Raw genomic sequence first — 19,186 nt, 5'->3', positions numbered from 1 at the left:
GTTTATGTAAGAACGGCATGGTGCAGGTATCTGACCTCCTCTAACCGCGTAAAGAGGGAAGGAGAATCAAGATCAACAACCCAAGGCTGATTCCTCTGAGGCTAAGGTCAGACGTGCCTTCTCCCTCTGTCATCTTTGCCGATTCTGACACTATCTGTCCCTCCCATGGCACCCTCTACTTCTCTGCTGGATTCAATCATTTGTTGCAACGGCCACACACAACTCATAGACCATACTCACAGTTATGGGGAAGTAAAAAAAAAAAAAAAACAGGTTACAATTTAGGTTTGAGAATGCTCAGGGCAGCCTTTCTCAGGTGTTTTAGCAGCTAGGTCTCTCTTTGGCCCTTGGCCCCTGGGCCTGGCCTCTGCCCTGCTCGGGCAAGTGTTACAAAGCTCTTTCAGCTCTGTTAATAAGTGCCTGGAGGCACCCCACTCCTCCAGTAAGCCTCAGGTTGGAAGGTGCTCAGCTTTCTTTCTTCGTAGTCTGCGAAGCCCACTGCGCTGTCTCTTGCCCCTCTCCTGGTTCTGCTGCCTCTGCTGCCACAGTTTTTCTGCTGCCGCTTCTTGCTGTCTTTGGTGTTACAGCTCTCCCTTTCTGTCTGTTCTGCTGCTTCTGCTGTCTCTGTCTTCTGTGTTATAGCTCCTCTCTCTCTGTCTCCCTTGAAGGCTAGCAGGATGGCTAAACTGACCAATTTCCTTGTTAGGGTTCCATAAAACTTATTTGCATGATTCCATCTCTACAACGGTGCCGTGCATTTACCACACGCACACACACACACACACACACACACACACACAAGTAAACATACACTTACCGTGTTGTTGTTGTTGTTAGGTGCCATCTAGTTGGTTCCGACTCATAGCGACCCTATGCAGAGCAGAAGGAAGCACTACCCGGTCCTGCGCCATCTTTACAGTCGTTGTTATGCTTGAGCTCATTGTGGCAGCCACTGTGTCACTCCACTTCCTTGAGGGTCTTCCTCTTTTCTGCTGACCCTGTACTTTGCCAAGCATGATGTCCTTCTCCAGGGACTGATCCCTCCTCACAACATGTCCAAAGTACGTAAGATGCAGTCTCGCCATCCTTGCTTCTAAGGAACATTCTGGTTGTACTTCTTCTAACACAGATTTGTTTGTTTTTTTGGCAGTCCATGGTATATTCAATATTCTTCGCCATCACCGCAATTCAAAGGCGTCAATTCTTTGGTCTTCCTTATTCATTGTCCAGCTTTCACATGCATATGATGTGATCGAAAATACTATGACTTGGGTCAGGCACACCTTAGTCTTCAAGGTGACATCTTTGCTCTTCAACACTTTAAAGAGGTCCTTTGCAGCAGATTTACCCAATGCAATGTGTCTTTTGATTTCTTGAGGGCTGCTTCCATGGGTGTTGATTGTGGATCCAAGTAAAATGAAATCCTTGACAACTTCAATCTTTTCTCCATTTATCATGATGTTGCTCATTGGTTCAGTTATAAGGATTTTTGTTTTCTTTATGTTGAGGTGCAATCAGTACTGAAGGCTGTGGTCTTTGATCTTCATTAGTAAGTGCTTCAAGTCCTTTTCACTTTCAGCAAGCAAGATTGTGTCATCTGCATAACGCAGGTTGTGAATGAGTCTTCCTCCAAACACGATGCCCCATTCTTCTTCATATAGTCCAGCTTCTCGGATTATTTGTTCAGCATACAGATTGAATAGGTATGATGAAAGAATACAACCCTGATGCACACCTTTCCTGACTTTAAACCAATCAGTATCCCCTTGCTGTCTATGAACAACTGCCTCTTGATCTATGTAAAGGTTCCTGATGAGCACAATTAAGTGTTCTGGAATTCCCATTCTTCTCAATGTTATCCATAATTTGTTATGATCCACACAGTCGAACACCTTTACATAGTCAATAAAACACAGGTAAACATCCTTCTGGTATTCTCTGCTTTCAGCACTTACCATACAATTCAGCAATTGGACACCTAAGCACTTCAACCAGAGAAACAAAAACTCATGCTCACACAAACGCCTGTACAAATTACCATAGCAACTTTATTTATAATAACCAAAAATTGGAACACGTTTTGGTTAACAAACCAAAAGTTTGTTAAGCTGACTGTGCTATATCCATATCACGGAATGAACCATTGATATATGCAACAACTTGGATGAATCTCAAGAAAATTATGCTGAGTAAAAAAAGCCATTCTCAAAAGGCTACATACTATATGATTCTAGTTATATAATATTCTTTTTTAAATGTATTGAGATATAAGTCACATACAAAAAAGATTCATCCTTTCACATGTATAATTCAGTGGTTTTAGTACATTCAAACTGTCATACAACCATCATCATTATCTAATTCCAGAAGATTTTCGTCACCCCAAAAAGATAGCCAATACTCATTAAAAGTTACTCCCCATTGCCCTCCCTTCCCCAGCCCTGACAACCATTAATCTGCCTTTTGTGTCTACAGATATGCCTACTCCTGACATTTCCTACAAATGGAACCATTCAATATGTGGCCTTTTGTGTCTGGCTTCTTCACCTAGCACAATGTTTTCAAGGTTTATTCATGCTGTAGCATGTATCAGTATTTCATTCCTTTTTATTGGTAAATAATATTCCATTGTATTGATATGCCACATTTCATTTATCCATGCATCAGTTGATGGACATTTAGATTGTTTCTACTGTTTGTTCATTATGAATAGTGATACTATGAACATTCGTGTACAAGTTTTTTGTGGGCATATATTTCATTTCTCTTTTGCCTATGCATATCTAGTGAAAGGATCACAAAATCAATAAATCACTGGCCAAATTGACAAAGGAAAAGAATGAGAAGATGCAAATAACCAAAATAAGAAATGAGATGGGTGACATTACAACAGAACCAACTGAGATAAAAAGGATCATAACAGAATATTATGAAAAATTGCACTCCAACAAATTGAAAACCTAGAAGAAATGGACAAATTTCTAGAAAAACAGTACCTACTTAGAGTAACAAAAGTTGAGGTAGGGAGCTTGAACAGATCCATAACTAAAGAAGAAATTGAAGAGGTCATTAAAAAGAAAAAAAAAAACTACCAACAAAAAAAGCTCCAACCCGGACCATTTCACTGGAGAATTCTACCAAACATTCAGAGAAGAGCTGACACCAATTCTACTCAAACTATTCAGAACATAGAAAAGGAAAGAAGTTTATGAAGCCAGCACAACCCTGATATGAAGCCAGGCAAAGACATCACTAAAAAAGAAAATAGCAGACCAATATCCCTCATGAATATAGATGCAAAAATTCTCAACAAAATTCTAGCCAGTAGAATTAAACAGCACATCAAAACAAATAATAGATCACGACCAACTGGGATTTATACCACACATGCAAGGATGGTTCAGCATTAGAAAATCAATCAATGTAATTTACCACGTAAATAAAACAAAGTAAAAGAATCACATGATCATCTCAATCAATGCAGAAAAGGCATTTGATAAAATCCAACACCCTTTCATGATAAAAAACTCTCAGGAAAATAGGAGAAGAAGGGAAATTTCTCAACATAACTAAGGGCATAGATACAAAACCCACAGCCAACATTATAGTCAATGGAGAAAGATTGGAAGCATTCCCCTTGAGAACAGGAACCAGAGAAGAATGCCCTTTACCCTCACTCTTATTCAATATTGTACTAGAAATCTTAGCTGGAGCAATAAGGCAAGAAAGGGAAATAAAGGGCATTCAAATTGATAAGGAAGAAGTAAAACTATCCGTATTCGAAGATGACATGATCCTATACACACAAACTTCCAAAGACCCCAGAAGAAGGTTACTGGAACTAATAGAAGGATTCAGCAAAGTGGCAGGGTACAAGATCAACATACAAAAATCAGTTGAATTCATCTACACTAACAAAGAAAACTCTGAAAAGGAAACCAGGAGAACAATACCTTTTACAACAACCCCCCAAAAGATAAGATACTTAGGAATAAATCGAATTAGGGATGTAAAAGACTTATACAAAAGAAGACTACAAAACATTACTGCAACAAATCAAAAATGACCTACATAAATGGAAGAACACCTTGGTCATGCATAGGGAGACTTAACATTGTGAAAATGTCAATACTACCCAAATCTATAGATATAATGCAACCCTAATCCAAATTCCAACAACATTCTTTAAGGAGATGGAAAAACTAATCTTCACCTTTGTATGGAAAGGAAAGAAGTCCTGGATAAATAAAGCATTATTGAAGAAGAACAACAAAGTCAGAGGCCTCACACTTCCCCATCATAGGACCTGCTATATAGCCACAGTAGTAAAAACAGCCTGGTAGTGGTACAACGATAGACACATAGACAGATGAAACGGAATTGAGAACCTAGAAGTAAGTCCATCCACTTATGGACAGCTGATCTTTGACAAAGTGTTGAAGTCCATTAAATGGGCAAGAGATAGTCTCTTTAACAAACGGGGCTGGAAAAACTGGATACCCATTGGCAGAAAAATGAAACAGGATCCATACCTTATACCATACACGAAAAGTAACTCAAAATGGATCAAAGACCTAAATGTAAAACCTAACACGATAAAGTTCCTGGAAGAAAACGTAGGGACAAAGCTAAAGGCCCTAATACAGGGCATAAATAGACTATCAAACATAACTAAAAATGTACAAACAACAGAAGATAAACTAGATAATTGGGACTTCCTAAAAATTAAATACTTACCCTTATCAAAAGACTTCTCCAAAAGAGTAAAAAGAGAACTACAGACTGGGAAAAAAAATTGGCAATGACACACATGACAAGGGTCTAATCTCTAAAATCTATGGAAAACTTCAAAACTCAACAACCAAAAGACAATCAATCCAATTAAAAAGTGGGAAAAGGACATGAACAGACACTTCACTAAAGAAGACATTTAGGTGGCTAACAAATACATGAGGTGATGGTTGCTATCATTAGAGAGATGCAAATCAAAACTACATTTACCCCTGCAAAAATGACACCGACTGATGCAGAAATAGAAAGCAAATGCTGGCAAGGTTGTGGGGGAGATTGGCACTCTTATACACTGCTGGTGGGAATATAAAATGGTACAACCACCGTGATCAAACATCCAATCAAGATGCATTGATAATTACTGGTAATTGGAATTCGAAAGATGGAAACAAAGGAGAAGGAACAGTAGTCGTAAAATACAGCCTTGGAGATCGCATGATAGAATTTTGCAAGACCAAAAACTTCTTTATTGCAAGTACCTTTTTCAACAACATAAACAGTGACTAAACACATGGACCTCACTAGATAGAATACACAGGAATCAAATTGACCACATCTGTGGAAAGAGTTGATGGAAGAGCTCAATATCATCAGTCAGAACAAGGCCAAGGGCCTACTGTGGAACAGACAATCAATTGCTCATATGCAAGTTCAGCCTGAAGCTGGAGGAAATTAGAACGAGTCCACCAGAGCCAAAGCATGACCTTGAGTTTATTCCACCTGAATTTAGAGACCATAGCAAGAATAGATTCGACTCATCAAACAGTTATGACTGAAGACCAGACGAGCTGTGGAATGACATCAATGACATCATATGTGAAGAAAGCAAGAGATCATTAAAAAGACAGGAAAGAAAGAAAAGACCGAGCAAAATGGATGTCAGAAGATACCTTAAAACTTGCTCTTGAATGTAAAGAAGCTAAAGCAAAAGCAAGAAATGATAAAGTAAAAGAGCTGAACAGAAGATTTTAAAGGGTGGATTGAGAGGATGAAGTAAAGTATTATGATGAAATGCGCAAAGAGTTAGAAAACCAAAAGGGAAGATCATGCTTGGCATTTCTCAAGCTGAAAGAACTGAAGAGAAAATGCAAGCCTTGAGTTGCAATATTGAAGGATTCCATGGGCAAAATACTGAACGATGCAGGAAGCATCAAAAGAAGATGGAAGGAATACACAGAGTCACTGTACCAAAAAGAATTGGTCCATATGCAACCCTTTCAAGAGGTGGCCTATGATCAAGCAGGAAGAAAGTCCAAGCTGCACTGAAGGCATTGGCAAAAAAACAAGGCTCCAGGAACTGACAGAATACCAATTGAGATGTTTGAACAAATGGATGCAGTGCTGGAGGTACCCACTCAGCTATGCCAAGAAATTTGGAAGACAGCTACCTGGGCAACTGACTGGAACAGATTTGTATTTGTACCCATTCCAAAGAGAGGTGATCCAGCAGAACACAGAAATAATTGAACAACATCATTAATATCGCACACAAGAAAAACTTTACTGAAGATCATTCAGAAGTGGTTGCAGCAGTATATCAACAAGGAACTGTCAGGAATTCAAGTCGGATTCAGAAGAGGACATGGAATGAGGGACATCACTGCTGATGTTGGATAGATCTTGTCTGAAAGCAGAGAATACCAGAAAGAGGTTTACCTGTGTTTTATTGACTGTGCAAAGACATTCAGCTATGTGGATCATAAAGTATGGATAACATTGTGAAGGATGGGAATTCCAGAACACTTAGTTGTGCTCATGAGGAACCTGTACTTAGACTAAGAGGCAGTTGTTCCAACAGAACAAAGGGATACCGCATGGTTTAAAATCAAGGAAGGTGTTCTCCAGGGTTGTGTCCTTTCACCATGCTAATTCAATCTGTTGAGCAAATAATCTGTGAAGCTGGACTATATGAAGAAGAACGTGGCATCAGGATTGGAGGAAGACTCATTAACAACCTGTGATATGCAGGTGACACAACTTTGCTTACTTAAAGTGAGGAGGGCTTGAAGCACTTACTGATGAAGATCAAAGACTACAGCCCGCAGTACGGATTATACCTTAACATAAAGAAAACAAAAATGCTCATAACTGTACCAATAAGCAGCATCATGACAACCAAAACCAAACTAAACCCATTGCCATTGAGTTGATTCCAACTCATAGTGACCCTATAGAACAGAGTAGACTGCCCCATAGGGTTTCCAAGGAGCAGCTATTGGATTTGAACTGCCAGTCTTTTGGCTGGTAGCTGAGCTCTTAACCACTGTGCCACCAGGGCTCCAACGTCAGGATAAACGGAGAAAATATTGAAGTTGTCAAGGATTTCATTTTACTTGTATCCACAGTGAACGCCCATGGAAGCAGCAGTCAAGAAATCAAACGATGCATTGCACCGGGCAAATCTGCTGTAAAAAAACCTCTTTGAAGTGTTAAAAAGCAAAGATGTCACTTTAAGGACTAAGGTGTGTGTGCCTAACCCAAGCCGTGATGTTTTCAATTGCCTCACATGTGTGGGAAAGCTGGACAATGAATGAGGAAGACCGAAGAATTGATGCCTTTGAATTATGGTGTTGGTGAAGAATATTGAGTATACCATGGACTGCCAGAAGAACAAATTTGTCTTGGAAGTACAATCAGAATGCTTATTAGAAGAGAGGATGGCAAGACTTGTCTCACGCACTTTGGACATGTTATCGGGAGGGACTGATTCCTAGAGAAGAATATCATCCTTGGTAAAGGAGGTCAGCGAAAAAGAGGAAAACCCTCAATGAGATGGATTGACACAGTGGCTGCAACAATGAGCTCAAGCATAACAATGATCACCAGGATAGTGCGGGACTGAGCAGTGTTTCGTTTTGTCATACATAAGGTCACTATGAGTCAGAACCAACTTGAGGGCACCTAACAATACCATTATTTAAAAAATAGAGACCATCCATATAAAAGAACCTGGTACATTCTAGATGATTTAAAGATTTTGTGAATGTATAGTGAACTTTGTTCATTAAGACCTCCATTTACCTAGGATGCTCCAAGTGTATTTTTAATTTTTCTTTCCTAAAAAAACAAAAGGGCTGCAGCAAATATTTATGTGGTATCATCTTAAGTTTTGACCGTGCGAGATTGTGGGTACACGTTCATTAGAATATTCTTTATTTTTGTCTCAATGTTTGAAATATTTCACAATATTTTATTTTAAGAAGCCTGCTGGGTAGTGACTGGAATGTTGTGTAAGAAGGGAGCTTTGGGGGCAGGGCCTGGTCACGTTCTGTTTCTTGATGTGGGCCCTGGTTATACAGATGTGTTCACTGAGTGAAAATCCATCAAGCTAGTCACCTATGGTCTGTCACGCACCTGAATCTATGTTATACTTAAATAAAAACTTTACTAAAAATCCCTCTGCGTTAATTTGAAATTTGTAGTAGTTACTTAATAAAGGATTATTAAAAAGCAAAGAGTTGGGAAAGACAACACACAATACAGGCAAGGTCAGCACAACTGGACTAAACCAAAAGCAAAGAAGTTTCCTGAATAAACTGAATGCTTCGAAGGCCAGCGTAGCAGGGGCAGGGGTCTGGGGACCATGGTTTCAGGGGACATCTAAGTCAATTGGCATAGTAAAATCTATTAAGAAAACATTCTGCATCCCACTTCGAAGAGTAGCATCTGGGGTCTTAAATGCTAGCAAGCAGCCATCTAAGATGCATCGATTGGTCTCAACCCACCTGGATCAAAGAAGAATGAAGAACACCAAGGACACAAGGTGATTACGAGCCCAAGAGACAGAAAGGGCCGCATGAACCAGCGACTACATCATCCTGAGACCAGAAGAACTAGATGGTGCCCGGCTACAACCGATGACTGCCCTGACAGGAAACACAACAGAGAACCCCTGGGGGAGCAGGAGAGCAGTGGGATGCAGACCCCAAATTCTCATAAGACCAGACTTAATGGTCTGACTGAGACTAGAAGGACCCCGGTGGTCACGGCCCCCAGACCTTCTGTTGGCCCAGGACAGGAACCATTCCCAAAGCCAACTCTTCAGACATGGATTGGACTGGATAATGGATTGGAGAGGGATGCTGGTGAGGAGTGAGCTTTTCGGATCAGGTGGACATTTGAAACTATGTTGGCATCTCCTGCCTGGAGGGGAGATGAGAGGGTGGAGGGGGTTAGAAGCTGGTGAAATGGATACAAAAAGAGAGAGTGGAGGGAGGGAGCGGGCTGTCTCATTAGGGGGAGAGCAATTGGGAGTATGTAGCAAGGTGTATGTAAGTTTTTGTGTGAGAGACTGACTTGATTTGTAAACTTTCATTAAAAGCACAAAAAAATTTTTTTTAAAAGCAAAGTGTTTGATATGATTTTTCCTTTGCAAATGATCAGGGTCTTGGGAAGAGCAAGAAATCACTCTGAAATCAGTAGCTGTTTCTTTAGGGTGAATTTGCATTCCTTCATCTTCACTGCCTTTGATGTTCCTGGTCACGCTCAACCTACTTTAGCCTTTACTCTTAGGCTCCCTTGGCAATTTCAGTGCCTTCCATTACTGTTTCGGGAGATGATGGGATTGATGTCAGAACTGAGTGCATCTGTAGGGCAGGGGAGAGAAAGACAGAGTGAATGAGAGAGAAAGAGAGACAGAGAAGAGACTATAGAAAAAGGAGAGAGAAGAGAGAACAGGGTGACAGACAAGGGTGTGTGAAGACCTGTCACATTCTACACTAGCCACAGAATGTGCCCCCAGGTTTTCTGCCTTCAGGACTTTGTTCATGAGGTTCCCTCTACTGGAAGTGGCCCCTTTCTCCTACCTCAATCTGCTAATTCCCTCTTTTCTTTCAGTGGAGCATTGGGCCTCAGGCCAGGCACAGTGGTGAGACCACCTTTAACAAAGTAAAACGGTCCCTGCCCTGCTAAAACCCCAGCTGACGGCTTCCCCAGATCACTTAAATTTAAATCCACAGGTTTCATCAGGGCCTACAATGACCTGCATGATCTGGTATTGCCTGCCTTACTACTCCTAATACTTTACTCACCTTGGTGATAGCACACTGGCCTACTCTGTATTACTAGAATAAGGCCAAACTCATTTCTGCCTCAGGGCTTTTGCATTTGCAGCTCCCTACTTTTGGAAAAGCTCTTTCCCTAGAAGATCTTCCTCATGGCTCCTTCCTTCTTGTCATTTGGATCTCAGCTCAAATGTCACCTTTTCAGGGAGGCCCTAATCTCCCTATTCAAAATAATCTTCCTCTCTAACCAGTCACTTTAACGTTTTTATGATGTTTACTCTGGTCTTGCAGTGCTTAAGCACTGAGCTGCAAACGGAAATGAAGGCAGCTCAAACCCATCAGCTGCTCCGCGGGAGAAAGACGGGACAGTCTGCTTCAGGAAAGATTTACAGCCTTGGAAACCCTATGGGGACAGTTCTACTGTGTCTTATACAAAAAAAGATCACTATAAGTCGGAATCAACCGCACAGCAATGGGTATGGTGCTTATTACTACCCGGAATTATCTTTTGTTTAGTTATTAATTATGTCACTCTAGCAGAACGTGGGCTTTGTGAAATCTGGAACCTTGTCTGTTTTGTTCACTGCTATAGCCAATGCCTAGGACACGGTTGGTTCATAATAAATGCTCAGTAAAAAATATTTGTGGAATGAGTGAATACTAAATCAAAAAACCAAATCCAGTGTCGTCGAATCGATTCCGACTCATAGCTAATATTTATTTTATGTTTATTTTGTACGAGGCGCTATCCTTGCTTCTCACGTTTCAGGTCATTTAATTCACATAACAACCCCATGACGCAGGTGCTATTAATGACTTTATTGTACAGCTTGGGAAGACGGAAGCATAGAGAGGTTAAGAAAATTTCCGAAGTTCACACAACAAATAAGTGGCGGAGCTGGGATTCGAATCCCAAGAGTCTGACTGGAAGCTTGTACTACTAAGCAGTAGGTACAAAACATCACGTGGGCTCTTTAAAAAAGTAAACTACTGGTCCTGAGATTGTGATTCTGTAGTTCAAGGCTGAGGACCAGGTGTCCCTGTACTTCTAAATAAGACGCCAATGACCGGCCGGCTCTAGTGACTTCGCAGCAAACACAGCCCCTCCTACTCAGGTTTCAGAGCCCTATCACTGAGCCTGTCCCCGCCCCCTCTGCGGCGCGAAGACCACTGGGAGTTGTAGTTATCCAGTGTGGTTTGGCGTCGCTTCCCGGAAGTGACGCAAGGGTCCCGCCTTATTCCTCTCTGTCCGCGTTTGCGCCGTTTCGGCATCGCGGTGGCTCGCGACTTCGGCCGGTCGCTGTTTGTTGGGTCTCGTGTTTCCAGGAGGGGAACCCAGGTTGGGGTACGTCTGGGGACGGTGAGTGGTGGGGGGAGTCGGGAGGTGGCGGCCCGGACCCTTCTCGTGGCCCGTGACGCTCCGGCTCTCCGGCTCTCTCCTCAGCGTGGTCGCCATGTCGCGTTTTTTTACCACCGGTTCCGACAGCGAGTCCGAGTCGTCCCTGTCTGGGGAGGAACTCGTCACCAAACCCGTTGGGGGTAACTACGGCAAACAGTGAGTGGCGGGCCTGCGGGGTGCTGGGGTGGTTCGGGAGTGCGGGGGTTCTGCAGGCTATGGAAGGCCGTGCATGTTAGAGGGGAGTGGGGGTGAGAGCAGGGGAGGTTCTGAAGGAAGCAGGAAGAGCGAGTCGTGAGGACGTCGGGAATTTAGGGACCGGAGCAGTACTGGAGGGACGACCTTCACGCTTAGAGTTTTGGCAAGTGGGATTCCACCCTCCGGGTACCAGGAGAGTCACAGGGAAGAGGTTTCCCGCTAGCCAGGTCCGTTGCATCAGCTTCTTAACTGGCCTCCATGTCCACAGCCTCTGTGCCACCCCCTTTCCCCCTCCCGCACGCCATCGGACTAGTCTTGACCAAAACACCAAAAGTCATAATTATTCTTAGCGCCAAGAAATCCTCGGTAGCCTCTCATTGATCACAGAAGGGAATCCAAAATATTTGTTTGGTATCTTTGGGCCTTTGCCTACAGCCTTCTGACTTTGCAGGCAGGCTCTTAAACATCCCTCACTGGGTGGTGGTTTTAAAACTTTTGTCATTTACATACCTTTTTTATTTTTGCTATGTGCAACTTTTACTATTATGCCGTATGTGTATATGAACGTGTATATTCATGAGGTCCTGGGTGGTGCAGACAGTTTGCACTAATCTAAAGGTTGGTGGTCAGATGCACCCAGCGATGCCATGGAAGAAAGGTCTGGCGATCTGCTTCTGTAACTGTGCAGCCAAGAAAACCCTATGGAGCAGTTCTACCCTGTAACACGTGGGGTGGCTGTGAGTCGAAATTGACTCCACGGCAACGGGTTTGGTTTTTTGTTCTGTTTTTTAATATTCATACAAACAAAATTTCATATTACTGCCACAAGTGGAAAACCAATGATTTTATTAAAATAGAAAATAATTAGAAAAAGAATAAAATGGAAACAAAAGAATGGAGTCTGTTGCTTGTTCTGTCATTATTAAAGAAAAATATTAGTAAGGGAGGTCTTGAAGCTATTGAGGTTTGCAGTTGGCCTTCCATAGTTTGGGAAATGTTGCTTTATTATACCTCATTCCGGTTCCACCTCCTTGAAGCCTTTCCATTCATTCCACCCAAAGTACCCTTTTTCTCATTTATTTAAAGAACTCAGTACTTTTTAGCAACTTGTGTTCTCACATAATTGGTTTTCTCACTATGCAATAAATACCTTCATTTGTTTATTTTTGAGAGGTTTTTTTGTTTTGTTTTTTTAAGAGAATGTCGTTGTTACATACTCTACATTTAACAAAAGGCCTGATTGAAGTCGATTTAAAAGCTTGAGTTGTATATGATGAGGCTATGAAGAAGAACAGTCAAAAAGAAGACAGATGTGATATGTATGACCTGAGTTACTCAGTGACACCTACGTCATCTGAGAAGAGAAATAGGGATCACTTGGAAAGACTGGAACTAGGTAGGGATGTTAATGGTCTCTGTTCCTTTTAAACAGGGCGCTATTGCTGAGTGAGGATGAAGAAGATACCAAGAGGGTTGTTCGAAGTGCCAAGGACAAGAGGTGAGACTGGTGGTTTTAAAATTGTGGTAAGGCCATGGGCAAGCTGGATTTTAGGAAAGCTTAGAGCAGTATAATAGCTTGTGGGGGGCAGTCTTGTGGGCTTGTCCAATGTGTGTTGGGCTCCCAATTCAGGTTTGAGGAGCTGACCAACCTTATTCGGACCATCCGGAATGCCATGAAGATTCGAGATGTCACCAAGTGCCTGGAAGAGTTTGAGCTCCTGGGAAAAGCGTATGGAAAGGCCAAGAGCATTGTGGACAAGGAAGGTGTCCCCCGGTTCTATATTCGGATCCTGGCTGACCTGGAGGACTATCTTAATGAGGTGTGATATTGGTGGGTGAGGGGAGATCAGGATGGGGGAAGTGGGCCTGGGGCCCACTCATCATCCACTTCCAAAGGTCCTCTTTCGTCAGGGTTGTTTGCCTTATCTTCAGTGTTTTCTAGAGCACAAGAAATGGGGGGGATAAAGCAAGGAGAGGAACTTTTTATTTTATTTATTTATTAAAAAAAATTTTTTTTAGGAACTTTTTTAAAGCCAGGAATTTGATTGTTTTATTATTATCTCTTATATGGTATTTTGCACTTTTAATGGCTGTTATAGAAAGTGTCTTTAAAAGATGAGTTCGCAGATGTAGTTAATAAGTAGAACAGGTGGCGTATAACACAGCAGGATTCATTGAAGTGATGGTTGAAGCCTAAAGTTCAGAAAATATTACTTAGTCTTGGGTCACTGTTTTTCCTTTTTACCTCTTTCCTTTAGTTATGGGAAGATAAGGAAGGGAAGAAGAAGATGAACAAGAACAATGCCAAGGCCCTGAGCACCTTGCGTCAGAAGATCCGCAAATACAACCGTGATTTTGAATCCCATATTACAAATTACAAGCAGGTGGGGATACTAGAGGCAGATTATTTTGAGGCAGTGACTCTATGACTAATACTTAAAAAGCATTTGCAAATGGGAGGTGTGATTGGAGAAAGGATCATGACAGGAATGTCTGGGGTGGAGGGGTGAGATGGTGACTAGCAGGCAGGCATCCTTAATTCTCTCATTTCCCTCTGTCCAGAACCCTGAGCAGTCTGCAGATGAAGATGCTGAGAAGAATGAGGAGGATTCAGAAGGTGAGAGGGTAAACCCTTAGTGCAGACGGTTAGCAAGTCCAAAGTTAGAGTTTCCCTTGGCCTGATTTCTTAGTTGCCCTGCAGCCTTGCTCTTCCGCTGTTCTAGCTTTTACTCTTCTTTTTCTCACCAGGCTCTTCAGATGAGGATGAGGATGAAGACGGAATCAGTGCTGCAGCCTTCCTGAAGAAGAAATCAGAAGCTCCTTCTGGTGACAGTCGCAAGTTCCTCAAAAAGTTGGAGGTAAGAGCCCGGGTTAGACTGCGGGATTATTTGCCTGCCAGGGACCATTCCTCAGTGCAGGGAGAAGGAAAGATTCAGGACCCTAGGGTTGGGAGGGATGGGATTTCGTGAAGTCTAGTTTGAGGACAGACTTCCTGGTGTATTAGAGCACTAAGTGACCTAGAATCCAGAGAACTAGATTCTGAGCCTAGCTCTGTTCTTTGGGAGCTATGTGTCCTTGGGGCAAGTCATCACTTTTCTCTGGGTCTTGGTGGGCCATTCCAGCTCTTGACATCCTGATATCATGAATAACCATTCTTCTGCTCCTGAATATTCTTAGAACTAGTCAAGTCTCCCTGTCTTCCTGCTGATCCTCTCTTTTTCTCTGAGGATGAAGATGAGGACTCAGAAGATTCAGAAGATGATGAAGACTGGGACACAGGTTCCACATCTTCTGATTCAGACTCAGAGGAGGAAGAAGGGAAACAGGCTGCGCCAGCCTCAAGATTCCTTAAAAAGTAAGAAAACTGGTGGGACCTATGGCTATAGTAGAAAGGGTGAAAGGTCATTAATTATTTTGAGAGTTGTTACTGTTTCTGTGGAGTTTTTTTAGTTTGTAGAGGCCAACTGCTCCCATTTTACAGGATCTCAGTTGAGTAATTATTAGCGAAGGTCACGAAGTAAATGTGCCCTGGAGATGAGATTTGGAGGCTTCATAGCCCAAAATTTAACCGTGACTGTATTTACTGTGTGTGGACTGATTGTGAATCCCATTTTGGCAGCTGTTAGCTGGGTGGTACTGGACAAGTTACTTAACCTTTTTTGTCTTCAAATTTCTCATCTGTAAGGTAGGATGATACTCGGTAGCTGTGAGCTTTAGGGAGGTTATGCAGGAAAGGGGCTTAGCTCAGGACTGGCATGTAGTGAGTTCTCAGTGGTAGCTGCTACTGTTGTCACTTTTCCTGAGCAAGTTTTAAAATAATAGTATATAGATTACAGCAGACCTTCCTGAAATTTACTGGGATAGTCACGGAATGGGAAGGATCCTGATTTGGTTTCTGGTCCCAGTCCTTAGTCCTTTAGTGGTGTGTGACTTTGGGTAAGTTACTTAACTTTTTTAGGTCTCAGTTTTCTCTTTTCAAGTAAAGGTGATATGTGCCCCTGTGCTCACAAAAACAGGGCTCTGTTAGTAGGCAGAACTACTGCTGTTCTTTGGGTTGCTTTTCAGCTGTCAGAAGTTCAAATTATGCTGCTTCAGGAGGTAGTGAGTTCCCTGACACTACAAAGGTCTAGGCGTAGAGTGAACAACCAACCACTTGATGGACATCTTGTTGTGAAATATTTTTCACCAAGTGTTCCAGGGAACACTATGATACAGTCTGGGAAGGACTGCATATTGTATCCCCTTTTTGGAGTTCTGCATTAGAATTTGAAAAGTTCCACCAAAAATAGGTCTGCTTAACTTAGTTTTATTAACTGTTTTCTTAAACTTGCTTGATCATGAAATTCTTTTTTTTAAACCTGTTGACACCCTATAGAACTGTCAGCCTTATTGGTTCAGATCTTTTGTATCTACTTTATAATGTGGTCTTTCAATAATTGTGCATATAAGTGTCTCACCTTTGGGCTATCATACATACTATATAAAGGTTCTTAACTGAGAGAACAAGTGAGAACTTAAAATTAAATATTTGATATCACCAGAAAAGAAAACTATAGATCAGTATTTTTATGAATACAGACACAAAGATCCTTAGCAAAATGCTAGCAAATGGTATCTACAACATATAAAAGGAAGTATACATCGTGACCAAGTAGGATTTATTGTAGAAACGTAAGATTGATTTAATATGCAAAGCGAATTAATGTAAAACACTGTTTCAGTAGCTTAAAGGACAAAAACCAAATGATCATCTCAATAGATGCAGAAAAAGCCTTTGAAAAAGCCAACACCCTTTCATGATAAAAGCACTCAGCAAACTAGGAATAGGGGGAGCTTTTTCAACCTGATAAAGGGTACCTATGAAAAGGCCGCAGCTAACATAATGATGAAACACTAAAAACATTCCGTCTAAGATGAGGAACAAGGCAAGAATGTTAGTTTTTGTCATTTCTGTTCAGCATTGTACTGGAGGTTCTCACCAGGGCAGTTAAGCAAAAAGATAAAATATAAGGCGGATATCGAGATTGGGAAGGAAAAAGTAAAACTGTATACAGAGAAGATGTGATCATATATAAGAAATGCTAAGGAATTCCCAAAAACCTCTTAAACTAATAAACGAGGTCAGCAAGATCTGAGACACAAGATCAATATACAAAGATCAGTTGTATTTCTATACTTTAGCCATGAACAATCCGAAAATAAAAGAAAAATAATTCCGTTTACAATAGCATCAAAAGCAATAAAATAGAAGTTTAACGAAATGCAAAACTTTTACTCTAAAGGCTACAAAACGTTGTTGGAAGAAGATAAAGATCTAAATAAATGGAAAGACAACACATGTTTGTAGATTGGAAGACTTAATATTGTTAAGATGACGATACTTTCCAAATTGATCTGTAGGTTCAACTCAGTCCCTATCAAAATCTGCTTGGCTTCTTTGTAGAAATGGACAAGCTGATTTTGAAACTTAGATGGGGATGCAAGGAACCCAGAAAAGTCAAAACAGTCTTGGAAAAGAAGAACAAAATTGGAGGGCTTACATGTACTTCACAGTTTTAAAAACTTACTACGAAGTTAATAGTAATCAAGATAGGATCAATAAAAATGAATTAAGAGTCCAGAAATAATACCTCACGTTACGGTCAGTTGATTTTCATCAAGATGCCAGGACAATTCAATGACAAAATAATAGCTTTTTCAGCAAATGGTACTGGTACAACTTGATGCCCATAAGCAAAAGAATAAAATTGGACCCTACCTCATATCACAAAAAATTAATTCAACATTGATAAAATATCTAAACGTTAGATGTAAGACTTAAAAAGTTCTTAGAAAACATAGTTTTAAATCTTCATTATCTTAGAGTAAGCAGTGGTTTCTTAGGTATTGTAAAAATGACATGGCGGAGGCATCTGACCACCTCTCTCCCACTTTTTTACCAACGCTGACACCAGCTGTCCTTCCTACAGCACTCTGTTTCTCTGCTGGGTTCGATAATTGTTGCAGTGGCCACACAGAACTCAACAGGTCATACCCACAGTTATGGAGTTTATTAATGCGGGGCCGTGAATTACTTCATATACCCCTTCTAGTCATAGTCTTTGTGATTTCCACACAGTGTTGGGGTGCGACCGTGCAAATAAGGTGTATGGAACCCTAACAAAGGGATTGGTCAGTTTTGCCATCCCGGTAGACTTAAAATGACCCATCCCAGAGTTGGGAAGAGAAGATCTCACCACCAGGGAGCCAGTAGAGTACGCCTTTGGACCCAGGATCCCTGTGCTGAGAAGTTCTTGGAACAAAAAGACCGACAGAGCCGTAACACTGAAGATGGTAAGAAGTGGCAGGAGAAAAATGGCGGCATCTGAAGCAGGAGCCAGCAGGAGATGATATGTTGGGCTTTCGCGCCCATGGAATGAGAAAGCTGAGCGCCTTCAGGCAGGAGGCTTGCTGGTGGTAGTAGGGTGCCTCCAGGTACTTGGTGGAGCTAGAGTTGAGTGCCTTCGGGCTGAGGCTTACTGGTGGAGTGGGATACCTCTGGGTACTTACCATGAGAGCTAAAAGAACTTTGTAACACTTGCCCGAGCAGGGCAGAGGCCTGGCTGAGGGACTGAGGGCCAGAGAGAGACCTGCCTATGGGCAGGGCTAAGAAGAGGCTGTCCTGATGGAAGAACTGAATCCTGAGTGTTTCTGAACCTGAACTGTAACCTATTACTTTGCTAATAAACCCCATAACTGTGAGTATGGTCTGTGAGTTCTTTGTGGCCATCGCAACAAATTAATCAAACCCAGCAGAGAAGTAGAGAGTGCTGTGGGTGGGACAGTTGCTGTCAGAAATTGGTAAAAAGGTTGGAGAGAGGAGGTATGTCTTACCTCTACCTCATAGGAATCAGCCTTGGGCTGTTAATCTTGGTTCTCCTTCCCCCTTGCGAAGTTAGACCAGGAGATCAGATGCCCCTGCGACACCATTCTTACAGTTAGGGAAGTAACAGGTTACGATTCAGGATCAGAAACAACTCAGGATACGGTTCTTAGAGTAGGACAGTCTCTTCTCACCCATACCCACAGGTAGGCCTCACTCAGGCTCTTGGCCTCATGGCCCCTTTGCCTGCCCTCTGCCCTGCTCAAGCGTTACAGAGCTCTTCAGCTATACCAGTAAGTGCCTAGAGGCACCCCACTAATAACCCTCGGCCCGAAGGTGCTCAGTTCTCTATCTCTGTGGGTCTGCGAACCTAGCTTCACCAACAAGTGCCTGGAAACACCCTACTCTATCATCAAGCCATCTGCCTGAATGCCCTCATCTCTTGCTCTGTGGGCCAGCAAGACTAGCTCTGCTAAGTACCTGGTGGCACCCCACTCCACCAGCAAGCCACCAGCCCAAAGACACTCAGCTTTCTCACTCTTTGAGCCAGGAAGCCCACCACACTGTCTCCTGCCAGTCTCCTGGTTCTGTTGCTACCATTTCTCTATGGCTGCATCTTACTGTCTCCAGTTTTACAGTGCTCTCACTCTTGTCCCCTGAATCTAGGAGGTTGTCAGCATGGGGATCCCAGGTCCAAAGGATGCGTCCCACTCTATTTCTTCTTTTTTGGTGGCAGTGAGGTCCCCCTGTCTGCCTCGGGATGGCTCATTTTAAGCCTCCTGGGATGACAAAACTGGCCAGTCCACTTGTTAGGGTTCCATATACCTTATTTGCATGGTCTCTACCACAAGAGTGCCATGTACCTTATTTGCATTATTAGCCAGCTATCCAGTTCTATTGGTGGTCCATAAGCACCGTATTTGCATAGCCCCACCC

The 19,186-nt window shown here is 42.2% G+C and overlaps 1 protein-coding gene across 1 annotated transcript in view; it reads left to right on the top strand.

The window, feature by feature from the left end:
* Window positions 1-11,004: 11,004 nt before the first annotated feature.
* LOC100677584 (eukaryotic translation initiation factor 3 subunit C) overlaps window positions 11,005-19,186 on the top strand; it is a 33,113-nt gene continuing 24,931 nt past the window's right edge. The window contains exons 1-8 of the mRNA XM_003418836.4: window positions 11,005-11,139; window positions 11,239-11,349; window positions 12,821-12,886; window positions 13,019-13,208; window positions 13,647-13,772; window positions 13,951-14,005; window positions 14,137-14,246; window positions 14,616-14,743. Coding sequence (XP_003418884.1) covers window positions 11,249-11,349; window positions 12,821-12,886; window positions 13,019-13,208; window positions 13,647-13,772; window positions 13,951-14,005; window positions 14,137-14,246; window positions 14,616-14,743 — 776 coding nt within the window. The 5' untranslated portion in view covers window positions 11,005-11,139; window positions 11,239-11,248. The remainder of the gene's footprint in view (window positions 11,140-11,238; window positions 11,350-12,820; window positions 12,887-13,018; window positions 13,209-13,646; window positions 13,773-13,950; window positions 14,006-14,136; window positions 14,247-14,615; window positions 14,744-19,186) is intronic.

The sequence above is a fragment of the Loxodonta africana genome, chromosome 12 (genome assembly GCF_030014295.1).
Source record: "Loxodonta africana isolate mLoxAfr1 chromosome 12, mLoxAfr1.hap2, whole genome shotgun sequence".
In the NCBI taxonomy this organism is placed as follows: Eukaryota; Metazoa; Chordata; class Mammalia; order Proboscidea; family Elephantidae; genus Loxodonta; species Loxodonta africana.
The sequence above is the reverse complement of the archived record's forward strand: the minus strand, read 5'-3'. Positions and strand labels throughout refer to the sequence as shown.